Source organism: Orbicella franksi, chromosome 3, assembly GCF_964199315.1.
Source record: "Orbicella franksi chromosome 3, jaOrbFran1.1, whole genome shotgun sequence".
In the NCBI taxonomy this organism is placed as follows: domain Eukaryota; kingdom Metazoa; phylum Cnidaria; class Anthozoa; order Scleractinia; family Merulinidae; genus Orbicella; species Orbicella franksi.
This window is the reverse complement of record NC_138147.1, coordinates 7,582,501-7,607,016: the sequence shown is the minus strand read 5'-3', so window position 1 is coordinate 7,607,016 and position 24,516 is coordinate 7,582,501. Positions and strand designations below refer to the sequence as shown.

At 39.9% G+C, this 24,516-nt stretch overlaps 3 protein-coding genes across 3 annotated transcripts in view; all 3 read right to left on the bottom strand.

The window, feature by feature from the left end:
- Positions 1–24,516, bottom strand: part of LOC145481019 (peroxiredoxin-4-like) — a 254,197-nt gene that overhangs the window by 26,586 nt on the left and 203,095 nt on the right. The gene's annotated exons all lie outside the window — the stretch shown is intronic.
- LOC145482996 (uncharacterized) lies at positions 2,400–6,285 on the bottom strand. The gene has a single exon (XM_081461620.1). It carries the CDS (start codon positions 5,340–5,342, stop codon positions 4,290–4,292), a length of 1,053 nt encoding a protein of 350 aa, XP_081317746.1. The 5' UTR covers positions 5,343–6,285; the 3' UTR covers positions 2,400–4,289.
- LOC145482995 (transmembrane protein 121B-like) lies at positions 8,509–9,793 on the bottom strand. Its single transcript, XM_081461619.1, has one exon. The coding sequence runs from the start codon at positions 9,714–9,716 to the stop codon at positions 8,655–8,657; it is 1,062 nt and encodes a 353-aa protein (XP_081317745.1). The 5' UTR covers positions 9,717–9,793; the 3' UTR covers positions 8,509–8,654.

Below are 24,516 nucleotides of genomic sequence, written 5' to 3'. Positions count from 1 at the left end.
TGTATTCAACAGTCTCAGCTGCCACTCAATAGTTTATTACGTGTGGTAGCTATAGGTATGATTGCTTAATACTCGCAAACTGTCCGCATGTTGCTTGCTCATTCCGTGGAACAAATTACACATATCATTTGTGATGGTACGTTCGGCTTAAAATTATCGACATTTAACAGTGATTACAGTTGCGTTTGACAGTCTGAGCATACCATTAATAGTGATAATAGGATTAAGTGGAGTCCAACTCGGTCTGTAATCATACGAGCGATTAACAAAATCGGACGACCGCGAAGCTGTTTAATCACTCGTATGATTACGCACAGAAATGTTACCAATTAATCATAACCATTACAGTTTCCCAAAGAAACAAAACTTCTAATTAAAAAAAAAGTAGTAAAATATTACATTGGTGGATTTAGCTGGGAGGACTTAAAATGAATTGGCTCATGCAACTGTCCGATTACAGGTGTCCGATTACAGCTAACTGTCCGATTACAACTTTGCAGATTAATTAGTGCAAAGTGCAAAATAAATCAGTTAAATGCACCAATATTAATCACATTTGAGGAATTAAATTGTAATTATTATGATTAAATATGAAGTCACGCCGAAGTGGTTAAGTATTTTAGATCTTGTTTCCGATCTCATTCCGGAGATTTTAAGTTGTAGTTCAGGCCCGTTCCAAAGTCCCTCTCCCCTCTGGTGCTGAACCCAATTCAATAAGGAGCAGCGACTGACTTAAGAATCATACTTGCGAATTTTATTCTGGGGAACCGCTAGTAAGCAGTTGTTGATATTGAAAATAAGTGTTGAGATTTAGAATACAAGGAATCTGTCCAAATTGATAAACAATTACTTTTTTTTGTAAGATATAAAGCACTATTCGAGGGAAAGCAAATTCAGTCTCGAGATTTGTGGAAGAAAAAGACTGAAATTCCTTTTAAGTTTTGTATCTTCTACTTTAACACTCTAAAGTAGACGATATAAAAATTAAAAGGAATGTCAGTTTTTTATCCCCTACTCTCTTTAACATCATCCTTTTTTGATCTTCTCTATTTTTTTGAAACGCTTGGAGCGATTTTAAGGCGTTTTGAGTCGTGGAACCCAAGTGCATATGGGTGATTTGGTGCAAAGCATTGACACGGTTTTCATAAATCCAGTCATATATGTATTTAGAATGTTTCTCTCGGTAAATTAAACTTGCAAATACCGCAAAAATATCGACTAACCTGGAGTTACGTGGGTGACACAGGTATGTAGATTTAGGCGCGAAAGTAAAAACAGGACAACAGTCCTAAACTGCCAAAGCAAACTGATTCAAATGTGTCTATCGCGGGTTCGGCGCTTGAGTGGATGGACGTTTTTCGCCGGTCTGGCTTGTGTGGGGCCGTTTCTCCCTTATATAACCGAAAGGCGCCAAAGGGTATGGTGTTTGAGCCGTAAGAAATAAGGCATTGAAACGTCCCTGTTATCAGATGCTTCTGTTACTTTACGGCCACCGTACACCGAATTAAAGAAACAGTTTCAATTCAACGGACACGACACTTACACCTAAACAATACTAAAGCGTTTACAACGATATTTAATGTGAAGTATCTATATTACATAGCCTACAATACAAAGTAATGGTGGTATAATACTTCACAGAAGATAGCAATAGTTAAGATTGGTTCTTCTTACATGACTTAACGTTACTATTGTCTGTATATTCTTCAATCTTTTTGTTTGTCTTTTTACGGAATAGATTGGATGTTTTCACAGTTTTTTTACACGGATACAGTAAAACCCACATGTAAGAACCTACCTTTTTGAAGTCTGGCAAAATAGGTTCTTGTATTTTGGGGTAGGTTTTGGCAATTTAGGCTACGTAGGTTCATAATTAGGTTCTTCTTAATTTCTATGAAGGAGATATAGTCGTTGATTACCAGAAAACTATATAAACTTAAGTTTGGTCCTTGAATATATAGTATTTATTCACAACTGTATTATGTATTTTCTTGTAACAGAAATTTGAAATCTCTAAGTCACACTCCTTAGTGAAAGTGTTTAATATCATAAATTAACTGTAACTCACATGTGAAAAACTACTTGATCTTGCTTGGCTAAACAGGTTCATATATTTTTGGGTTTTAAAATGGCAAATTTCTGCCAGCAGGTTCTTAAACCAATAGGTTCTTACATGCGGGTTTTACTGTATTATTATACAATTTGTTATAATGTAAGCTTAGTTTTTCTCATAGAACAGTGGTGTCATCTTACACAGCATTCTCGAGACAATCAGCTTTGTCTACTCTGGCCAAAAAAATCTTTTACGAGTTTTTATTAAGTTATTACCCCCCCCCCCCCCTTTCCCTTTCCCATCCCCTACACAATTTTGACTTGAGGACACTTGCTATATTGACCACATTGTAGGAGGACGGTGGAGGTGTATGCATTTCTCTCTGGGGTGAGCTGTGAGGAGTGTCCCAAGACTTTTGGCCAGGATTGTTCCTTGATCTGGAATAACTTGGCTAGTTATTAATTTACACTGATCAAACCAACACGGATTTTTTTTACATGGATCGTGGATCTAGAGGTCTTCAATACTGCGCTCTCTCGACTTGTTGGTCTTCAGTCAAGAACACCAAATGACCAACTTGTGTCTACATGCTATTTGTCCCCAGGGATACGGGACACACGCTCATAGATCTGGGAATCGCACTCTTAGGCCTGGAACTCGTATTTTACTGGCTGTGTGAGTCCCAGAACTCATTACAGCCTTTTTCTAGATGGATCACTGTCAGTAATAACGCCATCCAGACGGTCATTTCTGGCTTCCCAGGCTCCCTTCTCCGTGTTTTCCTCTTGGAAGCTCTCCAGTGGACTTTGACGTCTTTTTCACGGTTGCCTTTGCTGCGTGCTGGTCTGAATCGGTCCTGTCTCTCTTCCCACGCTCCTCTCGTGCTGTTTTAAACTATTAACTACTATTTCCTTTCGCTTTAAAGGCGCATCAAGAAAAAATGCCAGTTGTTTTAAGTTCATTTGTCCGTTCGCAAACAGTATACTTTCCGTAGGTTTCTAAGTATAGTGTAACAGGATTTCGAAAGTTGTTTTACGTGTTCCTCCCAATGAGGATGTTCTTGGATAACATCAAGTAATGACAGTAATTTAGTTTGGTCAACATGATATTGTTCAAGAGAATGACCTCGAGACATACGGCTAGTTGATAGGACCATAGGTTTTGTCTTGGCAGGGTTTAGTGCGTAGATAGGAATTGGCCGACCAAGGGCGCAGGGTATTTGGCGTCAAGGTTAGTTCTTCCGTCTCAGTTTTCGGGAGGTCGACAGGGCGACAGCTGACATACATAGTAGTATCTCCGGCCTACTGAAATGAGTATCAACTGCATGGGAGGTTGTCTTGTAATATATGAAACACGAAAGACCGTGTTTGACATTTCAAAACACCGAGAAGGGAGTTGAAAACACTACACACAGCGGATTATTTTTGACAAACTTCGAGGTGTTTGTTCCGCGGCCCTAAGTCTCGGGGCCAAGTTAGAATTCCAATACAACGAAATTGGGCAATGGGCTGAATAGTTTACTTTGATAACCGGACCTACACAAAGAACTGAAAAGATTAAACACGCTAATTCAATTTCCATTGTTTGTGTTCTCTATGCAGGGCCTCGCTGCTAAGCGAATTTTAATCAATCGAAAACAGTTCATTGAAAGCACACGCACGCGAAATCTAGCTAGCTGCAAAGGCTAATTTTCGGTTTCTTATTTCTTCTTTCATGTTGCTTTATCTTAGAAACCAACATTTTGAGGTTTACTTCGTATTAAAAGTAATTCTGCCCTTCAGGAAAATTTTTTTAAAAAAATTACCATGACAGGGAACAACACGTGTAAACAGCTTGACGCAATCCTTTTTAACAACTACATGAACTTAACAAAAGAAGAAAAAAGATTACAGAAGACGGCTGGCTGTAGCTAGGTTTCTAATATTTGACAAGAATGAATTGGTGGCTTACTTACTGGCCTCCCACTTGTGCTGGTGGGGCTGTGAATTAAGAGAAAAGGCAATCAGCCTACCTTTAATTTCCTGCGAACAGCGGAGATTCAGAAAATAGACGCTGTTATATATTTGCCCGTCTAATAGATTTCATTTTGCTAATTCAACCTTGAGTAAATATATGGCCCACGCACACGTCAACAAGATTATTTTTTCAAATCAGATTTGATCCCCTATTTAGGAATTATCGTCTGAACTGATCTCCCACTTAATACTATCTTTCATCTCCCTTGAATGCAAAACTATCAGACATATGTCTCTCTGGAGGTTGGCGAAATGTCACTAGCATTTGAAAAAATATTCGAGCTGCTTTCGTTTGGCTCCAGATCTTTAAGTTTAACCACTTTCTCTTTTCCATTCTTTGCTTCATCGCGCGCAGTCATCTCTAAATCCTCGTTAAGTGAGCAAATTTGTCGGTGTGACTTAAAAAACCCTTTAGCAAAAGTCCTCGAACAATTTTCACATCTCCTCGGCCTCTGGTCGCCAAAGAACTCCATGATCTCGATAATCCCCATAATGATGCCTAGAGCGTTTTTCGCCAACAAAACGGATATATCGAGGTGGTATCCATGCCATAATATTAGCCTTAAAACCAAGAAAGGAACGTTGACGAAAAACATGAAGCTACAAATGTAAATAAACTTGAACGAGATGGGAGAAATCTCGCCACTTTCGTGAAACTTGTTATACTTCAGCTCAAATAAGGCAAAGGTTGGAAGGAAAATATTCATGCAGGAAAAAGCAAGGATTGCATTTTCCAGCCCAATTGTAATCTTATCCCTGTCGAAAAGATACTCGAGCATTTCCACGCTGTCAAATAAATCCAGAGTTACAGCGGCCGTCATTTTCTCCAAGTAATATTTTCGCCGTGAGTGCGATTTGGCGTCGTGATGCGCGTATATGAGAAATAAAAACAACATCGGTGTCAGACACAAGTTCATTTTCAACATGTTTTGTCCAAAGATAAGTTTCTCTTCTAATAAAGGCGCCTTACGCTTGAATAAAGTGGCTACTTGAGGGACTAAATGAACAGCATAGACAATCCAAGCAAGAAAGGCAAACTTCAATTCATCTTTTGTTGCTTTCGCTGTGGAACTCTGTGATTTTCGGTGCGACATCCACATTGTAAACACCCAGGCAGCGAGAACAACAGCGTCTGTTCCGATCCATGCAAACGACGCTGAAGAGCTTTCTTCGAAGATTAAATAATAGTCCAGAATTACTCCTTGTAAAATAAGCAAGCCAACTGCAAATATTCGAGCAACTACTCTGCGATAAATCCCTGTTTTGCGGGCCATGATCGCAATCTCACGCTTATTTGAACACGTCGTTTGCTCATAAATAATAGCTAACCACTGCCCAGCCAGGCATCAAATGAATCAGTTGTTCACTTGTCAGACCTGTCATCCCTTTGTGTTATTGTATCTTTTGTCACAGGTGGCCCCAACGTTCCTGTACGTAGAGCAGTACTGTACTTAGGTTACACCACAGTACTCACAGTCTAAGCATTTGTATGGGAAAAACGGTTCTATTCTCAAGCCTAAGCAATACAAAGGAGCACGAATAAAGATTAAACTGTCTTGCTTCAGGAGTGTGTTTCCTATGGATCCCTATGGTTCCCGAGAGGTTTCTGGAGATCCAAAAAAACAAATTAAAAATGCAATAGGTCACGGCCCGGCCCGGGGTGGTGGCGGGGGTCGAGGGATACTCTTATATATGAGCTATATAGATATGTGAGGGCCCCAAAGGGTATGTTGTTTGGCCGTTTAGGTCATAAATGGAGTATCGATTTGGCTATTTTGGATCTCAAATAGGGTACGGTTTTATCAGTCTTGAATTGGGTGTATTTTTTGAAAGAAGCCACTTCAGTCAACATTAACGAAAAGGCCATCAACGAAAAACCTTCACGATGCCTTTGACATCGGTTGGAACTAGAGAACTAATTAAGCCAGGTCTGAAACAGGGTATTGAATTAAGGGTCGGGTCTTAAATAGAGTAGCGAAGTTTTGACCAGGTCTTACATAAGGTAGGGAAAATCGCAGATTTTGGAATTAAATAAGGGTGGAGGTTTTGGGAAGCGAGCCGTACAGGCGTACATACTCACCCAATTTTTCTGAGAGCACCCCAGGGCCTCACGGGAACCAAGGAAACACACAACCACACACCTAAAGTGTATCTTTATTCATATTCCTTCGCTTTATTATTTAGGCTCAAGAATATAACCTTCTTTTTTTCATACGAATCGTTATATTTCGACTGTTGCGTAACCTGAGCACTACTGTATGAACTTGCATGTAAAGGGCACTCATTTGCTAGCTTGGGCAGCCTGTGCTCTCATCCCTGGCCTTTGTGTTATTGCATCTGTTATTTAACTGATGAATGGGGTAACCCGTGTGAACCAAAGTCATCATTTGCTTACTTCAAGTTGTCATCATTTGTGTTTTCAAGATCCTTTTTCAAGCGCTGACGCCATGATAGATCCGATCATTCCTTAACTTAATTAATTTCAAAGCACGTTTCCTTTTTATTAGCCTCCGTGTAGATGTCTACCAATTCCGTTCACTTTTTCTGCGCGAAAAGAAATACCACTAGTAGACGTCTTCACGCAAGTTAGTGAGCCAAGCAAACCCCAATCCCCACCCCACCCCCACTCCTAGAGTGGTTTTGTCCATTGCTGTCCTCTCCCCAGATTTCTCTCGCGAACTAATCCAAGATGGCTGCAGCTCCAACCTTTGAGCTTGGCGGCCGGTTCATAGATAACACGACTGAAGCTTCTCCTCGACGCTTTTTTATTACTGTTATTATTTATTTTGTTTTTGTTAATTTGCCTTTATCTTTTTTCTCCTCAACGCTTGGGGTAAAAGTTTTTCAACGCACAGAAAGGGTACAAAGCTGGACTAAGATGCTGCTCATAGCTGTGCTATCAGGGCATTCCCAACCCAAACTTACAAAAATTGTGCCTCAAGGTGGAACTAATTATTAGTTTGGTCATGTAAAGTTTGCCTTCAATTAATCATTATCTCTTCACAGAACGCACAGAAATTGACACCTCAGGTCCGTCTGGATCAGTATTAAAAACGAAATCAGTTTGGCAAACATAATTAATTATATAACTGCAAAATCAAAGTCGGCAATTTCCTTTTGAATGATTTTGAGGAAGGGAGCCATCATCTTTAGTCTCCGTAGATTAAAAGCACTAGCACAAGGACAAACGCCGACACATCATTTATGACAATATCGTAGATTAAGCAGCTCAGTTCACGATAAGGTTTCCTCGCGGGCCTTCTACATGCACTTCATTCGTGATTTTTCCTTTGCTGTCGGGAAAATCACGAACATTTTGGCCCGCGAAAACAAATAAACGCGGAAAAGGTCTATTTTCCCATCTGCTAGCACTGAATTAAGTCTACTTTTATGTCAAATTATGTATTGATCATGAATTCCTTTTATTTGTCATCATCTCATGATAAGTCTGATCATCCTGAGGGAAGCGGTGTAGGGTACTCTTTTATAAGCCATTTTGGTCTGAGATTGTGGAATTAGATATGTTGTCTTCAAAGGGACCGTATAATTTCCTCTCATCAGCAAATTAGAAACCGTTTTCAAATGATGACGCGCATGAAAGCCATTCTAGCATGGTCATGTATTACGGATGGGCACAAACGAAATAGGGTTAAGGTTCGTAACAGCAGGCAAACCCAAAATTACGGCGGGAATAATTTCCCTCTGCGCAGGAGTCCCAGATAACTTACTGCGCCTAGGTAACAACTTCACCACACGACCGCTGAAATAGCTTGGGGGTGTGATGGGAGAATAAAATCATATCGAAACATTCCATTCAGAAATGCCAGTTCTAAGTTCCGTCTTTTCTGTTCCACTTATTGAATTATACTATTCGGCGAAAGCGCCATGTGAAATTCTTGAAACCGGACGTTCCAAAGTTTAGTTTAACACTCTATTCTTCATCTGGAGGGTATGTTTACATGCCTACATACTCGCCCATCATACACGCCCTCGTGTGGAGACAATATCGTCTTATTTTATAAAGAGCACAGCTGCATAGTCGCCCTAAACAATGAACGCCGCTGTGTTGACATGCCAAGTCTTATAGGGACTGCAGGACGTATCAAAGCAATTGCAAAGTACCTCCTAATTTCATTATACTTTCAATCACCTGCTGCGCTTTTTTTTTTTTGACGCTGTCAGAATATTTTTCATGATAAGTAATTAAACTTAACCAAAACAAACATCATCTAATCGTTATTCGCTTTCACACGCATTTCTCCTTTTGTCAAAATTCCCCGCCTTATTTTTGATTGATTTCTAAAATTGTACTTTTAAAATTTCAAGGAAATAAATAAACAGAAAAAAACTGACATACCGTACATCATGTAAGCGTGCCTTGCCTTATTCCGGTGTTAATTGAAAGCCACAAGCTATGAATAATTTTCCTTCTCTCAGTAAATATGCCAGTCTCTCACATATTGAAAATAAAATTAATTGATCCATTTGAAGTTTCTTCTTTTCTAGTTTAACCCTAATCCGTCTACTACGTCTGGGAGTCGAGTGGTTTTTTCAGTAATTTTCAAGCTCATATTAATAACTATAAATCAAACGTACGTTTTTAATGTGGTTGGTGAAATTTGATCAGCCACGGGAAAACTATCATTGTGCATGGTATCATTCAGTTTACGCGGCTCTTGAAGGGTATTCTGTTCTAAAATTCCATTTCCCGTTTCACCTTCGGCAATCATTTCAAAATTTCCCTCAGGCGAGCACGTTTTGAGGTGCGATTTGAAAAACACTTTGGCAAAAGTCTTTGAACAGAACTCGCATCTCCTCGGCCTCTGCTCGCCAAAGAACTCCATGATCTCGATCATTCCCATCACGATCGCCAGAGCATTTTTCGCCAGTAGAACTGAAACATCTAGATGGTATCCATGCCATAATATTAGCCTTAAAACCAAGAAAGGAACGTTGACGAAAAACATGAAACTGCAAATGTAAATAAACTTGAACGAGATGGGAGAAATCTCGCCACTTTCGTGAAACTTGTTATACTTCAGCTCAAATAAGGCAAAGGTTGGAAGGAAAATATTCATGCAGGAGAAAGCAAGGATTGCATTTTCCAACTCAATTGTAATCTTATCCTTGTCAAAAAGGTTCTCCAGCATTTCCACGCTGTCAAATAAATCCAGCGTAACAGCGGCCGTCATTTTCTCCAAGTAGTATTTTCGCCGTGAGTGTGGTTTGGCGTCGTGATGCGCGTATATAAGAAATAAAAACAACATCGGTGTCAGACACAAATTCATTTTTAACATGTTTGGTCCAAAAATATGCCGCTTCTCTTCCAATAGAGACGCCTTGCGCTTGAATAAAGTGGCTACTTGAGGGACTAAATGAGCAGCATAGACAATCCAAGCGAGATAGGCAAACTTGATCTCATCCATGGACTCGCTCGGCTTCCCAAATTTTCGCCGGTTTCGTTGCGATATCCACATCGTAAACACCCAGGTGAAGGGAACGATGACCTCTGTTACGATCCATGCGAACCACGAAGAGCTTTCTTCGACTATTAAATAATAGTCTAGGATTGCTCCCTGCAAAATGAGCAAGCCGATAGCAAATACTCGAGCAGCAAGCCTGCGAAAAATCCCTGTTTTCCTTGCCATAATTCAATAAAACACGCCTATTTGAGCATCAGCAAGCCGGTCTATGAAACGTACTGCTCTGTTGTATAAAGACCAATTAACCAGTTGAGGCGTGCATGGAGAAAATCAGCTGAAAAATGATGAATTGTAAACATGTACAGGAAGCAACAAAATAAAGCAAACCTCATTAATAACTATAGTTACTTATTCTAACATAATGTGTAAGCGAGAAAAAATTGCAGGTGACTCTGTAGGGCTTTTCACGTTTCAACCGTGAATAAAACTACAATCCTTTTGTTTGACCCTTTTTCAGTCTTCTTAATTATTTATAATTTTAAAATATTCAGTGCGTTTACCGTATACGCACTGAAAAAAGATGACGCTCATCCTGTTTCGACCGTGTAATCGTTGAGTTTCACAAATAGTAGTTTCTTTCCTGATGACGTGTCATGACTAACAAATTATGTGGCGTGGACTGACAACATCGTTGTGGTTTAGCAAGGGAGGGGATTTCGAAGCCTTCCGTGAGAATTGTCGTACAGAGGAAGATCTGCATCTGTTTGAAAGTCGTGGGCAGAGCATACATTCTTTTTTATAAATTATAAGATGTATTTTATAAGAATATCGAGACTGAAATTTGCGAAATTTTAAGAATATTTTAAGAATGAACCCGGGACTGAGATTTTGAAAAGAATATAATTTTTTGTGTTGTTGTCGTTGTCGTTGTTGTTGTTGTTTTTAACTAAACCATAGCAAATTCTTTCTCTCTCTAAACGGCAGATCCAGCCACTGAAAAGGCAACAAAAACAACACTAGCCGTATGTTGGAAGCTAATAACATTTCTGCAAGACGTTATGTGTCATATCAGACTTGAATGTCTGTAGTGCGACTCCAAAATTAGTTTAACACCATTCAGACACCAAAAGCATTCGAAAACAGAAATTTCATACGCTGTAATCTAAGAATATCCACAAGAATATTTTCAACCTAAATTTGGCAGAAAATAAAAAAGAGTGTATCAAAGGACAAAAAGAAATCAATGACGATGGTCTCACCTTTACAATGTTAAGACCTCGTCTTCTTTTCTTTCCCTGGTTATCACACAGTGGTTATCTTCCACTCTTTTTTCCTTGAAAACTTCACCAGCTTTCCCTCTTACACTCTTGAATTATGCCGCATTTACAAGCGGTGCTTATATTTCTTTTCTTCTTAGTAATCATTATTACTATTATTTAAACGCATTTACCGCGATAAGAAATGGACACTCCCACTAGGTTTGGACACATCAATCAAACCTTATTTTCTTTTATTTCAAAAACTTACTTATTGTTGAGTTTGCATAAAAGTGCTCTCCTCGGCAAGTTGTTACCTAAAACTAAAACTTACTCGAATAAAACGAAACTTTGACTCGACCGATTGCATAAGAATTGGCATTTCCCACCAAAGATGAAAAACGCGCAAGCCTTTACTCGTAATTTAAGCAAAACCACGAGGATATTATTTCTTATCAAGAAGATACAACCATTTCCTACAATTTACGTAAATATTTCAGCTAGCCGTCGTGAGGTGGGACATATCTCTTCGCTTGTCACTCATGGGAGACAGCATGGAAGTCTTACTCCTTTTTAATTATTGGTCCATCAGGAAACAACAGCCTTACAACAAAAACAACCAGCTTTATTTCCATGACCATGAATACATACAGTGTTGCAAAAACTTTTGTAAACTAAAACTAAAACTAAAACAGTAACGATTATCGAGATCATATAATAATATTATGATCTAGCAATCAAGTTACAATGGTTTGATTTGAAAGTAGAATATTGCGTAGATCAAAGCAAGATGAAATAAATTTTACTAATTGAATATTAATAACGAAGATAATTGTTTTTAAAAAGTCGGAATGATATATTCTATTTTTTTTTTTTTACAAAATTTATTTCTCAGAATATAGTATTTATTGCAAGATATAAGAAAGTGAGATTCGTCTTCAATTTGATTAGATTCACAAATAGGGCAGAGTCTGTTAACCCTTGGAATTTGATCATATCTATAAGTCTCAATCCTTAGTTTGTGGTTGCCTATCCTAAATTTCACTAGTTCTTTTCTTTCGCTTAGTTTGCTTGTTAGGCCTAAATAAGAGGAGGGTGTATAATCATTGACTGTGAGAACATATGGGTAGAGTATAATTCACTCAAAAGACTACATGTTACCTTTAGTTAAGATCTGTACAATAGCCATGTGTATAACAATTGCTTGTTTCTTATGCCTGTAGGCTGGCTCCAAAATTTCTTAACACCATCCAGACACCGAATTCATTCGAAAAACAGAAATTTCATTCGCTGCAATCTAAGAATATTCACTGACAAGAAAATTTTCAGTTGAAAATCGTCAGAAAAATAAAAATATTCAGCCGGGGCTGGAAAAACAATCATAACGTGATGCGTGATTTGCTATTTTACAAGCACGCGATGCGTGATTTACCAATTAGATTTCCGTGATATGTGAACGCTCTCTGAACTAGGATAGCATTCATTCAAAGTAAATAGTAAATTGAGTGTTAAAAAAAATCATGAAATCGTGGCAGACGTGACACCATTTTCTGCTCTTTTTCGTCCTTTTCTTGACCTCTGATGTCTTTGATCTTCGTGGATCTCATGGTACTATAGGTCCAAACAACAATTTATAGGAATAAGTCAACTGAAAATAGTTCAACTTTGCACAAGGACTATGAGCTTCAGTGTTATTTTTGTCCATTTTGTCGACCGATCATTTTTGGCAGTGCATAAGACCAAGAGATATGACACACCATATCCGAATCCGGCTATCGCATAAAAGGTCTGAACGAATTTCGTCCAAAAGGGCTGAAACGATAACACACGTTAGAGTTTGATGTCATTTTATACCGCTCGAGAACACGTGTGTGTAAGCAACGAGAGACTACACAAGGAAAACGTCTGTGTGATAAAGACCTAACTGAATTCAAAAGCCACGTTATACCCTTTACAGACATAGAACCGTTGCCGCACAGAAAAGGATTTGCAGGTGTAAAGCTTTAACACAAATATTGCCTTTATATTAGAACATAGCAAAGGTGGCGTAGACGTCTTCTCAATTCGTATACAAGATCTCTGCTAACTTAACTTGTAAGCAAGCTCCTGATCGTGTTACAAGGGAATAATATAACGAATATTAAACTTGATCGAGGTCTTTAAAGAGTTCCACTCCTAAATATTTATTTTGTTTACGGTGTTTATTTCTCCTTTGCGCGGGACCTCCTCCGACTTTTTTTTCTCTTTTGACTCATTGAAGAACGCCGTCTGATTATTGACTTCATTAGGAGCCTAGGAAGCTTAGGCCCGGTCGTCCCCACTACACCGGAGGAAATTAAGAATGGCTGACTGTTAGGATCGAGAAACGCCGGTCAACGTCCCATTTGACAAATCACTCATATTTTGCCCAAAGATACCCTTAGGTGACCTAATTCTAAAAATCATATTTAAAGGTTCCAGCAAATTTTTCTTTTTCAGAAATTGGCGAAAATTTGAAAGCGCGGTCAAAGTGCGGTTTCTCGTGTAATAAAATGACCGAAATAAGGTGCGAGGACGAAGCGCTGCTAAAGTCTTAAAATAAACTCAATTGACTTCAAACTTCACACAAATGTGGAACAACCACTCTAATTTATTCCTCGCTTTAAACTAATCTCAGATATGTTGATATAGTGGTTTTCCGAACCATTTTAAAAACAGCTATGAAGCGTGTGAAAAATAACGGCAAAATATAGGTCATGTTTAACAGCATAAAAATGCATCTGGTACCTCACTTTCCGATTATTTTACTTTACAGCCTTAAAATATCATTATTAAAGATATACCATACCAAGGTTCATGCTCGAACTCGCAGTATTTCCCTTTGTGAAAAACGAAAATCTATGTCAATGTGTTGGGCGCAAATAACACAATAATTATGCACGAACCAGAGACAAATCAATTTCAATGGCGAAAGTAAAAGGCTGTCATTAATTAGAATCCCGTCAATTCACTACTATCAGTAGAAACATAATGTCCACTGCAGAAAAACTGTTTTTAGACGTTCTCGAACCATTGCGCGTTAACTTTGTTTAATTTCGTGTCCGCCGTCATGTCTAGTTTGTCATCGCGTGTATTTCCTTAATGTCAACAACACGTGAATGGTTGTCATAACAAACGCAAGAGATTTCCTGGAACCTTAATGTTTTCGATTCACCAAAACGCTTTAAGTTCGTTAAGACACAATAATGGGTCAACTTGGAATGCTTTTTAGCATCAAGGACGTTAAAGGATTGTAAATTAATTGAGTTGAAATATCTTGAAGCAAATCAAAATCGCGCCCTTATTCTAATTTGGTAAACAGCCGATCTCCATTCAAGTTCAAGAAGTCGAGAGGTTGATCCGGCAATGTATTACCAGTACAACATCAAAATCAAACCGAGGTCATCAAAAGTGTAAGTTTAAAAGTGTAGTGGCAAGTTCCATATAAATTTCGCCTATATAAATTGGAAACAAGATGTGAAACGGTCCGACCCGAAACAAATAAACAAAATATTAATACGACTAATTTAACCCGAAAATGTCACAGAAAACATACCTAAAAGCCGTCGATTCCCCTCGATACCACTCCGCATTGCCTTAAAGAGCCCAAGCTTTCTGCTGTAAGAATCAGGGGCCTCATGAATCTGTATTTATTATATCGGCAACCATGCTGCGTGGCTGATATTCGAGACTCAGTAAAAGTTGTCACACAACCATACGAGCAGCCCGGTCACGCTTTCACTGCTCTTGCGCAAATGTTCAACATTTCGCAATTTACATAAACGGACTACAAGTTTAAAGTAGTGACAGTAGATTGAAATGCGCTTTTTAAAGCTGTCCTATCGAGGAACAATTATTTCTTGTTTTTGAATGACTCTTAGTTGTAGCTACAGTCGAGGAGGGGGGGGGGGGGGGAGAGGATATTCCCGGAAATTTCGGATATCTGTATGCCGTGGAAGATTAAGTGGTCTCCAGCTCTTAACGCCAACACTGAAACACTAGATGATTCTCGAAGTATCACAGGGGTCACTAAGCTAAATAATTTTGAGTGTAGCTCCGCTGAGTCAATTAACCGTTGGCGCGCATATTGCATTGACCGTGGACAGGTGGAGAAACAGTTAAACCGGAAAAGCCTGTTGCACATTGTAACTTAGCGTTGTCCAACACGCAGTCGGTCTGGTTGTAATGTTAATCGTATTTGAGAGAATCTCAAGTTTTCTTTCGACACATACTGGGGTGACATACTACTAGATGGGCGTGGCCGGGAGCCACGAGTCAAGTCAGTCAATTTGCCATGCTTAACACCGAGAAGAGTGATAGTGAGCCATTAGTGGAAGGACTGCAGATTGTCCCTACGCTTTACCCTAATAGGCCTCTGTGTTATTCTAATGAACTGATATGCTGAGGTCGCTCCAGGGGGGTGGTGAGATGAGAGACCCTGGGAACGAGGTTGAGACGATTCGGCCGTTAGTTTTTCCTCTTAAGTGTCTTCCTCCTGTACTCCATCCCCTGCTCTTCAAAAATTTAACGATCCTCCCCCTCCCCTCCCCCCCCCCGCAAGAGGTGTTTGCTAAATACCGAAGAAGCCAAACACCGGCAGTTCCTAAGAATACTTCCGCCAAGTGCAGTTGTTAGTAAAATACTTCAGAAGCGCCGAGTTTCGTGCTTTTCCGCGCACGAGTGGGAGAGGTATATCTAGTCCCACGTCTTCGCACCCGCACGGTAGCATACACAGTTTCAGGTTCTTTAGGTCACCCTCCATCGCCAAGGAACAGGAGTCTCGCTGGTCCTGTACCAAAGGATGCTGGAGCTGGAGTATTTCTACAACTTCCTTTCCTGACTAAAATTTCCCTCCTCTTCAGATGCCTGAACATGCATCTCATCAGGATCACTTTGGCGCATGGCGGCACTTAGCTGAGAGAAAAACTAGCACCTGAAAAAGAACGAATATTATAAGGATTCCGGGCACTGCGTATTCCCGCGCCACCAGTTCGGCGTCAACCTTTCGGCCTGTCGTTTGACCAACGCGGAATTTTGCCATAAGATACGATTGCTGCTTGTCACTGACTGCCCTGAGAGCCCAAACCTTTTTCAAAACAACGAGGGCTTCCTGGTGACCTATTGTGGCTTTGAGGTAAGCGCCAACGCCTGCTCCAAGCAAGGTTTGTAGCACATTTTGGCTAAGTCCATGGAATAGCTTTCCAGGGACTGAGTACATTTCTCCAGCGACAAGTGCCTCTCTAAAGTAGACAGCCTATAAAAGACACGAATGCAGCGGCCTTGAAGACATCAATACACCCCTACCGTGCATGGTTACTATCTATGGAAACCTCAGCAGACGCTTCCTCGGTCACACCCGTTGATAATGGCACTGATGTTAAGGTCGCAGTCACTCCTCTCGGTTAAGCATGGCGAGTTGACTGACTTGACTCGTGGCTCCCGGCCACGCCCATCTAGTAGTATGTCACCCCAGTATGTGTCGAAAGAAAACTTGAGATTCTCTCAAATACGATTAACATTACAACCAGACCGACTGCGTGTTGGACAACGCTAAATTACAATGTGCAACAGGCTTTTCCGGTTTAACTGTTTCTCCACCTGTCCACGGTCAATGCAATATGCGCGCCAACGGTTAATTGACTCAGCGGAGCTACACTCAAAATTATTTAGCTTAGTGACCCCTGTGATACTTCGAGAATCATCTAGTGTTTCAGTGTTGGCGTTAAGAGCTGGAGACCACTTAATCATACGTACATACATACATAATCTATTTCATAAAGCAGGTTGGAGATCAAAATTGGCAAGACGCTAAGTCCTGATGTGAACCTGCACTATCTAAAATTATAAATTAATAAAATCGTACGTAATACATAATCCTACATAATTAAGACAATGGCTGAATAAATAGTGATAGCTAAAAATAGATAAGTAGTAAGAATATACAATAAAATTTTAAAAGTAATTGAGGTCTAAGGAGTCTTCCACGGCATACAGATATCCGAAATTTCCGAGAATACCCTCTCCCCCCCTCCCCGACTGTAGCTAGAATTAAGAGCCATTCAAAAACAAGAAATAATTGTTCCTCGATAGGACAGCTTTAAAAAGCGCATTTCAATCTACTGTCACTACTTTAAACTTGTAGTCCGTTTATGTAAATTGCGAAATGTTGAACATTTGCGCAAGAGCAGTGAAAGCGTGACCGGGCTGCTCGTATGGTTGTGTGACAACTTTTACTGAGTCTCGAATATCAGCCACGCAGCATGGTTGCCGATATAATAAATACAGATTCATGAGGCCCCTGATTCTTACAGCAGAAAGCTTGGGCTCTTTAAGGCAATGCGGAGTGGTATCGAGGGGAATCGACGGCTTTTAGGTATGTTTTCTGTGACATTTTCGGGTTAAATTAGTCGTATTAATATTTTGTTTATTTGTTTCGGGTCGGACCGTTTCACATCTTGTTTCCAATTTATATAGGCGAAATTTATTTGGAACTTGCCACTACACTTTTAAACTTACACTTTTGATGACCTCGGTTTGATTTTGATGTTGTACCGGTAATACATTGCCGGATCAACCTCTCGACTTCTTGAACTTGAATGGAGATCGGCTGTTTACCAAATTAGAATAAGGGCGCGATTTTGATTTGCTTCAAGATATTTCAACTCAATTAATTTACAATCCTTTAACGTCCTTGATGCTAAAAAGCATTCCAAGTTGACCCATTATTGTGTCTTAACGAACTTAAAGCGTTTTGGTGAATCGAAAACATTAAGGTTCCAGGAAATCTCTTGCGTTTGTTATGACAACCATTCACGTGTTGTTGACATTAAGGAAATACACGCGATGACAAACTAGACATGACGGCGGACACGAAATTAAACAAAGTTAACGCGCAATGGTTCGAGAACGTCTAAAAACAGTTTTTCTGCAGTGGACATTATGTTTCTACTGATAGTAGTGAATTGACGGGATTCTAATTAATGACAGCCTTTTACTTTCGCCATTGAAATTGATTTGTCTCTGGTTCGTGCATAATTATTGTGTTATTTGCGCCCAACACATTGACATAGATTTTCGTTTTTCACAAAGGGAAATACTGCGAGTTCGAGCATGAACCTTGGCATGGTATATCTTTAATAATGATATTTTAAGGCTGTAAAGTAAAATAATCGGAAAGTGAGGTACCAGATGCATTTTTATGCTGTTAAACATGACCTATATTTTGCCGTTATTTTTCACACGCTTCATAGCTGTTTTTAAAATGGTTCGGAAAACCACTATATCAACATATCTGAGATTAGTTTAAAGCGAGGAATAAATTAGAGTGGTTGTTCCACATTTGTGTGAAGTTTGAAGTCAATTGAGTTTATTTTAAGACTTTAGCAGCGCTTCGTCCTCGCACCTTATTTCGGTCATTTTATTACACGAGAAACCGCACTTTGACCGCGCTTTCAAATTTTCGCCAATTTCTGAAAAAGAAAAATTCGCTGGAACCTTTAAATATGATTTTTAGAATTAGGTCACCTAAGGGTATCTTTGGGCAAAATATGAGTGATTTGTCAAATGGGACGTTGACCGGCGTTTCTCGATCCTAACAGTCAGCCATTCTTAAAAACGCAACAATCACCGGACGTTTTATAGTTTTGTTTGAGGAAATCTCGGCCAGGGAAGTCACTTGGTTTTCCTGATCCTATCGTGTTGGAAAAGGTCCGTTTTAATGTTTTCCGTTCCGAAAACTCAAAGCCGGCGTTTTCAAATTCCTCCGGCGTAGTGTGGACGGAGTCTGGAGCAAACCACGACATCAATAAGCACCACCAAACAAAAGGTTAAGTGAGCAAAACAAAGGCTGTACAAGTGTGTTCAATAAACCTTTGTACATTTCATAGCCATCCTCTGCAAAACAACGACGCAAAATTGAATGACCGCGAACGCGAGCGATGAGTCGAACTGACAACTTTTCGTATTTCTATTTAGAATTGAACGCCGTCATTACATAGTTAGCCTGAGCGAATTTTTAAGGTCGGCACACGCGAGGGAACTTAGTCCCTGTGACTAGTCCTTGCCTAGTCGCGGGGACAAGTCCCATAGTGTGAACTGGCCATTTTTGCTTCAAAATCCAGTCGCAGGGACCAAACTTTGGTGCCTGCGACTAGTCCCACGAATTCAAACCAACTAGTTGTAGGGACCAGCCCCCTCGTGTGTGCCGACCTCTAGAGCCATAGACATCCTGGACAAATTCAACTTTACAAGGCGTTGTTCTCGGCGTCTCCGCGTCGTCATTGTTAAGATCCCTATATTTGCATCTCGGATGCTGGAAGGTCGATAAGCTTGTTTGACGTGCGGTCTGTCATCCTAAGCGGCTGATTTGTGCTTTGCTCATGTTTTATCCCAGTCGAAGGCAGATGAGAGTATCGTGTAAAAACCGTTAAGAAAATCACATAAATCGCAGCTCCTTGCCAAGGTTCTTTTTAATTCAGCGATTAAGTTGTCGAGCGTTTCGGTTAGGAAGTTTTTCCCTCCTGCTGGAACAATCTCGTTTACGTTACTTCGCCGATGCAATACCTTTTCATCTTCCCCATTACTACACGGCAATTGTTTGCATCTTCTTCTTTAGTGTAACTGGTATAGCTTAAGGCTACACTTAAAGGCCATCATCAGCAATAAAGTCCTTGAACATGGCTCCAAACCAAGTAATTATTACAGTATTTCTCTTTCCATAACTTCCAGCCCTCGAGGATTTCACTACTTAATTGACCTCAAATCTAAATATTGCGGAGACAATGATATCTGGTTGAATAACATTGAAAATTGTGATGCTTTAGGCGGCGAGGCATCGGAAGTTGTTTTCGCTCGTAGGCATTCGTAGACGGTAGACGTTGTCGACGAATTTTAACTACCCTTTCCCTGTTAGATGGCAAAGAGAACCTTAAACGAACGTCATTAATCAAGGCTTAATCTGGCTACTGTAACTCAAGATGCACTTAGGTGAACGCGTATTTTAATATACAACTGTATGTATAGCATAAATTACAAAGCCGTTGCAGAACATAAGCGTGCATATAAAGAATGTTTGGCAAATTAGCATATTATACTCGCTTAAATTAAGATATGTCCGCCATTTTGAATAATCAAATCCAGCCGGTGTCAGAAATACGTTTGTCCAGTTTGGCTATGACGTCAGTGCTTTCTCATTGGCTCACAGCCAAGCCTTTTGTTCTTTCGCTTTATAAGTGCGACACCACCCGGATGGTCGGGCGGTCAGTTAACTCCACCGCAATATGCACATCTCTCTTAATCTCTCTTAAAACAATACCTCCTGGATATATAATGAAGTATTCTTCCTCAATCCCCCACATATACCTAAACATCCTACATCTCATTAATCCCCCTTCACATAACTACACAGCCTACATCTCATTGATGCCCTACGTACACCTACACAACCTACATCTCATTAATCCCCTAGATATACCTACACATCCTACATCTCATTAATCCCCCACATATACCTGCACAGCCTACATCTCATTAATCCCCCTTCATATAACCACACAGCCTACATCTCAATCCCCAACATACACCTACACAACCTACACCTCAATAATCCCCCATATATACCTACACATCCTACATCTCATTAATCCCCCGCATATACCTACACAGCGTACATCTCAATCCCCAACATACACCTACACAACCTACACCTCAATAATCCCCCATATATACCTACACATCCTACATCTCATTAATCCCCGGCATATACCTACACAGCGTACATCTCGTTAAACCCCCATATATACCTACACTGCCTACATGTCATTAATCCCCTGCATACACCTACACAACCTACATCTCATTAATCCCCCATATATACCTACACTGCCTTCATGTCATTAAACCCCTACATATACCTACACAGCCTACATGTCATTAATCTCCTGCATACACCTACACAACCTACATCTCATTAATTCCCCATATATACCTACACTGCCTTCATGTCATTAATCGCCTACATATACCTACACAGCCTACATGTCATTAATCCCCTACATACACCTACACACCCCACATCTCATTAATCCCCCACATATACCTACACAGCCTACATGTCATTTATCCCCCACATATACCTACTCATCTTTCATCGTATTGATTCCCAACATATACCTACACAGTCCACATCTCATGAATCCCTCACATTTACCTTCACAGTTTGCATTTCATTAAATCCTTTCTAGAGTCACTACTCATTATATTCAGTGGTTATCAACTCATGTAGAACCAAGTGATCTTAAGCTATCTTGGAAGAAGTAAACTGACTATCGCTATTCAAATCATCCGTTCACTTGCAGCCTGCAAACAGGCTCCCTTTCTGGGTTAATGGGTTTAGTGGGAGCTAGCCAAGTTTGGTCTAGGGCGAGCGGGGAGAGCCGAGAGCGGAATGGTGACGAGGGGAGTGCAATTCGCGGAATTCTTTTTTTCGAACTTAACGGCCCGCTTCGCTCGCCGGATTTTTTTTTCCGTCCCCGCCGGATATTTTTTCCGCCCTCGCTGGGAGTCTCTTCACAAGTTAGTTCACTTGCCGTGCGTTCAGCCGTTCGAACGGATACCGTAAGGAACGTTGTCGCGTGAGAGGTCGCATATTTGCCAATGCATTTTTGTGGATGAATCGGCAAAGTTCTTCTTTCAACGACGCTTTTAGGGTCGAGAAAGTAAAATTGGCGATGCACTTACTTCTTTTTACGTGACGCTTGATTGGTGGAAAAAATTCTCCGTGATGCGTGATTTAAAAGAAAAATTCAGCGTGATGCGTGATTGGTACCCCACCTTCACGACCCTCTTAACGGCATAAGTATTGCCAAAGGGAGACGAAACGTCAACTGGTACAAATGTAGCAAATCCCTAAGAAATTTGCCAGAAGCGAAGCTTTAAGAAAAAGTACTGCACAAATTTACTAAAACACTAGTATATCTACCAACACCTAATGGTAAAAATTAATACGATGACCCAGTTTTCGGCAATGGGGTAATCAAAAGTGGCAAGAACGTTAACTCACGATTAATGTTGATTATTTGCCAAACAAATGTTTGTTATTTCTTTTACTGGTACCTAAATACCAAAAATGTTGATATATTTGCCAAGTTAGGAAAAAACTGGCAATGTTATCGGTCAAGGTTAATTACAAAAGTACATGGAAATTTCTATGTACCTTATGGCTAAACATAAGAAAATGTACGTGGAAAGTTTCAAGTTCCATTACATATTTAAATAAGAAGATGACGGATCCGTATTTCGTCTGAGTAATCTGTTTACAGATATGCAGTCCCGAGATTCAGTCATTGAAAGCTAAAATCTATGCATGCAGCCGTAGAGATAAAAACAGTGAACGCGAACCGGCCAAACAAACAAACAGTACATTTTTAACAATGTAATGACCTATGTGGTTTTCATTAATTTCTAGGTCCATGGTTCTTCCAAAAGAGAGCTAATTTTTGTATGATGTCATATTTTTTTGAAATATCTTCACCTATCTGACGCGTTCTCACCGAGGAGTCTTCATTATCCGTTTAATTTCAAAATATCGTGATTTCTTTAGCATCACTTCATCTAGAAAAACCTTATTAAATAAAATATTGTGGCAATACGTTTGAGCTTCTGCGAGGTTTGACGGGATGAATCGAACGTACTGGCTGAGAGTGAAGACCATTGAGCCTGGAAATATATTTCATGTATCCTCAAAGACATTTCCTCGTACATTTTATGTATCATCTTAATTAAGGTACCTGGAAATTTCCACGTACCTCTGCATGTTTTGTTCAGGAAGGTGCATGGGAATTTCCATGTACCTGTATAGATGATTTGTTACTTATGAAAGTCAACATGCAAGCTATAGGGCGAAGCACATTTTCTCATAAATTGCACATCACACAAAGTACTTGTGGCTTTTCAAAGCAAAGGGCGATTCGGAAAGACCAGGGTATTTAATTCCAGTTTCATGCCACACAACAACAAGACAACAATTCTGAGCACGCGAAGGGTAGAAAAGGTATTTTGAGGTGGGGTGGGAAGGTAAAATTAAAAAGTTGTCTTGGATGTAAACGGCAAAATTTCGTTGACCAAAAAAAAAAGAAATAACTGGTCAACTGAACGAGAAAATTTTGAGTGAGTGGAAAATTAAAGAGTCAAAGAGGTGGATATACTTACCGGAAAATTTAAAAGAAAAGAAACCCATCCGAAAGCAGACCAAACTTTATAACTGAAAGACACATTGCGAAGTTACGAAAACGGCATCACGCATGTTTTTTTTCAGTTCAGTTTATTTCAAGCTCACTACATAACCTATACGTACATTCTACAACGCGAACTCAAAGAACGATGAGATTTACTACTCCCATATGAAAAGGACGGGGGGCTTAAAAAAATCGATTTTAGCACTTTTTAGTGTGTTCAGCCTCAAGAGGTCCACACCGGGAGCTATCCAGGTACCTCTTAGGGTATTGCGCCTAAAAAATATGACAGGAAATAATGTAAGTGAAGAATGATCATCGCAGTTCTTTTTCCAATTTAAGCAATTGGAAAGAAGAAGCCTGAAAAAATCAGGACTTCAACGGGATTCGAACCCGTGACCTCCGCGATACCGGTGCGATGCTCTACCAACTGAGCTATGAAGCCACACATTGGGAGCGAGGGACAAGCCACACATTGGGAACTGCGATGATCATTCTTCACTTTCATCTACAACCGCAGTTCATATATGAATTATTTCATATAAACTTCACAGGAAATAATGTGTTGTATAAGAATTGGTGCCTCTTAGGGGAGAAAAGGTCCACAGCAGGAGCTTTTCAGGTACCTCTTAGGGTATTGAGCCGAGAAAAATATGACAGGAAGAAATGTGTTGTTTCAGAATTGGTCCCTCTTAGGGGTGAAAACACATTCAAGTAACGCGCACGAAACATGATCTTGTTACCTCTTAGGGGTTATTTTCAAAATTTTCGACGAGCAACCCCGCTCTTTTTATGTGGGAGTCATTCCTATGGTCGAAACACGCTAGAACATATCTACTCTGATTTGCTGCGTTTGTGTTAATTATTCTGTCTGTTAGGTAAAAAAAAAAATCAAATGCCTTTCATGGTTCTTCCAGCACGAGTGTAACGCGTGTCGTATAAGCAAGCCACGTGCACATTGAGCCATCTAAGTACAGAAAAGAACGTGGAAACAATCACATGACAGTTTCCTTGTTAGCTTGACTATAGGTCTACCTGACGTACTGATGAATATATTTTAATGATTTGTATGTTTGCAGGCAAAAACGGTCAGCACAGGCCAGCAAGTAGTCCAAATAGGATCAGCCAAAAGAACATTCTGTAAGCAACCTAAGATAAATCACTGTGGATCTGGAAAGAACACGATTTTTTTTCTCATTTTTTCTTTCTGAAAGAGAGCCTGGAGGCACATATAGCATGTGTTCATTCAGTTTAAATATCTTTAATGACCAATCCCAGTGAGGCTTTTCAGGGCCATGACTACAAATTTTGAAGCAAATATTAGAAATAAAATCAACAGTTGAAATTCCCACCCGGCAGGAGTCAGACCGTTTGACTTTTATAAGCGTGACCGTCACGAGTTGAACTCGGGACAACCGAGACCAAATCCTGTTATTGGCAGGGTGGGGGACTTAAGCATAGAACCTCCGGATTACAAAACTAGCACCCTAACTACTACGTCACGCTGCCTCCCTCCGCTAA

Excerpts from the sequence above, each read along its gene's own strand:
- LOC145482996 (XM_081461620.1), bottom strand. The coding sequence starts at position 5,342 with ATGGCCCGCAAAACAGGGATTTATCGCAGAGTAGTTGCTCGAATATTT.
- LOC145482995 (XM_081461619.1), bottom strand. The coding sequence starts at position 9,716 with ATGGCAAGGAAAACAGGGATTTTTCGCAGGCTTGCTGCTCGAGTATTT.